The sequence below is a fragment of the Strigops habroptila genome, chromosome 2 (genome assembly GCF_004027225.2).
Source record: "Strigops habroptila isolate Jane chromosome 2, bStrHab1.2.pri, whole genome shotgun sequence".
Classification (NCBI taxonomy): domain Eukaryota; kingdom Metazoa; phylum Chordata; class Aves; order Psittaciformes; family Psittacidae; genus Strigops; species Strigops habroptila.
The window spans coordinates 122663816-122668172 of NC_044278.2; the positions used below are offsets into that span (position 1 = coordinate 122663816).

The 4357-nt window shown below is 53.7% G+C and overlaps 1 protein-coding gene across 1 annotated transcript; it reads right to left on the bottom strand.

The window, feature by feature from the left end:
* Positions 1 to 2403: 2403 nt before the first annotated feature.
* Positions 2404 to 4121, bottom strand: LOC115604476 (olfactory receptor 52K2-like). The gene is given in 3 exon segments (XM_030477601.1): positions 2404 to 2484; positions 3014 to 3169; positions 3171 to 4121. Coding segments are annotated over 3 exon segments (1188 nt in total).
* Positions 4122 to 4357: the final 236 nt, after the last annotated feature.

Genomic DNA, 4357 nt, shown 5'->3' on the forward strand with positions numbered 1-4357 from the left:
TCTTGCAGTGAGGGGCCCAGAACTGACCCAGGATTCGAGGTGCAGCCTCACCAGTGCCCAGTGCAGGGGGACAGTCCCTGCCCTGGCCCTGCTGCCACACTGGTGCTGAGCCAGGCCAGGATGCTGGTGGCTTCTTGGCTGCCTGGGCACAAGCTGCTCATGTTCAGCTCTGTCACTCAGTGGGTGATGTGCTGGGTGATGGCAGCAGAGGCTGGACCACTCACGCCCACTGCACTCAGCATGGTCCCAGGGGGATACCCAGGCTCCTGGCTTGGGGAAGAGCCATTCCCAGGCTCGGGACCCTCCAGCACAGTGTTTAGTGGTGGAGAATCCTTGTGCTGGCAGTGAGTTGAGCACTCCTTGCCCCAGGGAGTGGCCTGATCCTGCAGCAGTATCCCATGCCGTCAGCCTCACCACACCGCTGTGCACCATTCACCCCGGGCAGACATTCTGGGCTGTGTGGCCAGGGACATGGGGCACAAACATCCCCCCCCAAGTTGTCCGGGGCCTCTGACTTGTTTTATTCTCTGGGCTTTGGAACAAGTTGAAGTTAAAAGCACCTGAACTTTGTTTTTTCCTTTCCGTCAGGTCCCTCCCTGGGAATAGCCCAATTAGTGCTAATGAAGCTGTGTGGTAATTGCAGCACAAGGCCGCAGGGGATTGATGGCTGGTGGCGCTGCCCCCCATGGCCTGGCTGCCCAGGGACCAATTAGTGGGTTTGCAGCTGATGATGCTTCACTGGGGATCTTGCAGCAGTTTCTTGGCTGGGTCCAAGGCTGGTGGCACTGGGGGTGAGGGGGTGGTGGTGTTCACATCCCCACATCCCTCTGTCATTGCACTGCAGACAGAGACCTGGGTCAGGACCCCGTTTGTCTTTCCAGACCCCCCCAACCCCAGTGATGAACTTCTGCCCAGCTTTAACCTGCCAGAGGGGAGATTGAGATGAGCTCTGAGGCAGAAGCTCTTCCCTGTGAGGGTGCTGAGGCGCTGGCACAGACTTTTCCCGGAGAAGCTGTGGCTGCCCCATCATACACAGGGGCTTGGAGCAACCTGCTCTAGTGGAAGGTGTCGCTGCCCATGGCAGGGGGTTGGAACTGGAGGAGCTTTAAGATCCCTTCATCCCAGACCAGGCTGGGATTCTGTGACCGATGCAGAGAGCAGGAAGCAGAGACAGGATGGATCACATTTAAGTTTTAGTCTTTCACTCTCTCAGTGTCCCTGTGTCCAGAGTTCAATGAAGCATCTCTTAGGGTGTTGATGGCAGAAGCACATTGTACCACACCAGCACCTACAGCAGTGCTGGACCTGAGTGGTGATAACCCTCCTTTCATCTGGCTGGCTGGGGAGGTGATGAGAAACATGACCAGTGCTTCTAAGGACAGATATGGAACGTTCATCCAAGCTGGGAGCATCCTGTGCTCTATCCTTCTCAGCACAGCAAAACACTCCCAGCTTCAGTCTCACACTAAACATTAACTCCTTGTGGGTTTATCTAGTTCCTGTCAAAGCCTGGGGAGGTGCCAGCCCCTTTCTCCTGCCCTGCAGGAGGATGAGCAAGATGCTTGTCTAAGGTTCTCCACTGGTGGATTGCCTCTGGTCTAGTGCTGGACACCTTCCTGGTAGACTCTTTAACCATGTCTAACCTCAGGCTTCATAGCCAAGATACTGTAAGTACAATATACAATGGCCTGTCAGAGTGTAAGGAGCATATGGACAATGCTTGTAGCCATATGGTTCAGTTTCGGGTTGTCCTGTGAGGAGTAGGGAGCTGGACTCATGATCCTCCCCTTCCAACTTGAGATATTCTATGATTCCCTGAAGTTTTCCAGCCTGCTGCATATCAGGATGGGTTGGAACTGGATGATATGTAAGGTCCCTTCCAACCCAAACCATTCTGTAATGCTATGACTTATGTCAGTGTCAAGAGAGATTTGGATGAGGAGAAGGGAAAAGGAAGCAAATACGGATGGATGCATCACACTGTGCAGGGAACATTTGATTTTCCTTATTCTGGAGTAGATCACCCCCTTTCCCAAGTGGTGACAAATCTGCACCACTCGTTGCAGAATCATGAAGTAACTCCCTTTCCTGGAGCAATCTGTGATCATTCCTGGCACTGGGAACCGTGGGATACGTCAGGAATAGGGAACAGCTCCCACTTCAGATTTCTGGGTGATTTTCTGAGCACAGTGTAGGCAGCAGTGATGCTCCTACTCAGAGCACTGTCCCCATCCTGGGTTCCTCCTTTCCAGCTGATTCCTGCAGGGCTGGCACTTGGGTCAGCTCATGGTTCCTTGCATTGGCCTTAGAACCATAGAACCATATAATCATGGAATCAACCAGGCTGGAAAGAGCTTTAAGATCACCAAGTCCAACCGCTCCCCAGCACTGCCAAGGTCACCACTAACGCATATCCCTGAGGCCTCGGCTGCACGGTGTGTGAACAATTCCAGGGATGGTGACTCCACCAGTGCCAAGTGGTATCTGGGAAAACAGGAATGCATTGGTCAAAGGGGCAGTTGCCCAGCACCCATCAGGACTGGCCCATTGGTTTCATGTACCTTTTCTCTTTTAAGCTCCCTATCGTTACCTCCACCGTGGAGCCAGGCTGAGAGAGCAGCCTGGAGAAGAGAAGGCTCCTGAAGGGGAGACCTTAGAGCAGCTCCAGTGCCTAAAGGGGCTCCAGGAAACCTGGAGAGGGGCTTTGGACAAGGGCCTGTAGGGACAGGCCAAGGGGAATGGCTTTAACCTGCCAGAGGGGAGACTGAGATGAGCTCTGAGGCAGAAGCTCTTCCCTGTGAGGGTGCTGAGGCGCTGGCACAGGGTGCCCAGAGAAGCTGTGGCTGCCCCATCCCTGGCAGTGTTCAAGGCCAGGTTGGACACAGGGGCTTGGAGCCACCTGCTCTAGTGGAAGGTGTCCCTGCCCATGGCAGGGGGTTGGAACTGGAGGAGCTTTAAAGTCCCTTCCAACACAAACTATTCTATGATACAGTATTGGTGTAGTGTAAGCTACTGCCATGCCGGCGTTAGGCATCTGGTCTAGGTTCAATGTGTAGTCACTGGAGAGAGATGGACATTCCTGGACTTCACACCTATTCCATGATGGGATCAATCCTCTTCTGGTGGTGCCTCCTCCTCTCAGCATCTGACCTGTCTTTGTCAGCTTGTGACGTACTGAGTTGCGCCAACTGCCCCAGCAGCTTGAAGATCCCTTCCTGGATCTGCTTCATCTTTAGGCCATAAATGAGGGGGTTGAGCATGGGAGGGACCGTCAAATAGAAATCAGCCACCAGGACTTGGACGTGAGGTGCCAAGCCAAAAGAGAACATCTGCAGGTACATGGAGAGAAGGCCACCGATGTAAAACAGCAGGATGATGGAAACATGGGACCCGCAGGTCCTGAGGGCCTTGAGACGAGCTTCTTGGGATGGCAGCCTCATCACGGACCTGAGGATCATACTATAGGAGAAGGTGATGAAGACAGAGTCTGTCCCTACCAGTAGCGTTGCCACGATGATGCTGTAGAGATCACTGACAGCGGGATCGGCGCAGGCCAGTGCCACCACGGCCATGTGCTCACAGTAGGAGTGAGGGATCACTCTGGTTTGGCAGTAGGGTAGGCTGGTGAGGAGGCACATTAAGGGTGTCATGACACCGGCGCCCCTGGCCAGAGACAGCAGCCCTATCTGGATGGTCCTTGAGGTTGTCAGGATGGTGTTGTACCTCAGGGGGTTGCAGATGGCGATATACCGGTCAAAGGACATTGCCAGCAGCACCCCTGACTCCACTGCGGTGAATGTGTGGATGAAGAACATCTGGATGAAGCAGGCCTCAAAACCAATCTCCCTTGAATCCAACCAGAACACAGCCAGCATTTTGGGAACTACGGCAGTTGAGAAGATGAGGTCGATGACAGCCAACATGGAAATGAAATAGTACATGGGCTCGTGGAGGCTTTTGTCCAGCACCACAGTGAGCAAGACCATGCCGTTTCCCAACAAGGTCATGATGTATGTGAAGCAGAATGGGATAGAAATCCACAAGTGGAGAGCTTCCAGGTCAGGGATGCCCGTCAGGAGAAAAGGCAAATGGTTGGTGTTGGATTGGTTGGTGGTTGACATGGCCCGGGTGGGCCAGGCTACATCTTTGTTCCCCACTTGTGTTCCCTGGAACAGTGACAGAGAGGTTGGGGGTTGCTGCACAGGGAGGTTCTGCAGCATCACACAGTTCTGTTGTAGGTATTTGGGGAAAACTTTGAGAATCTGTTACCTACAGTCAGGGCTTTAACCTGATGCTGTGGTCAATGCTTTCCAGAGGACACCACTGGAGAGTCCTGGCCATCCTATGGGCCCACCTT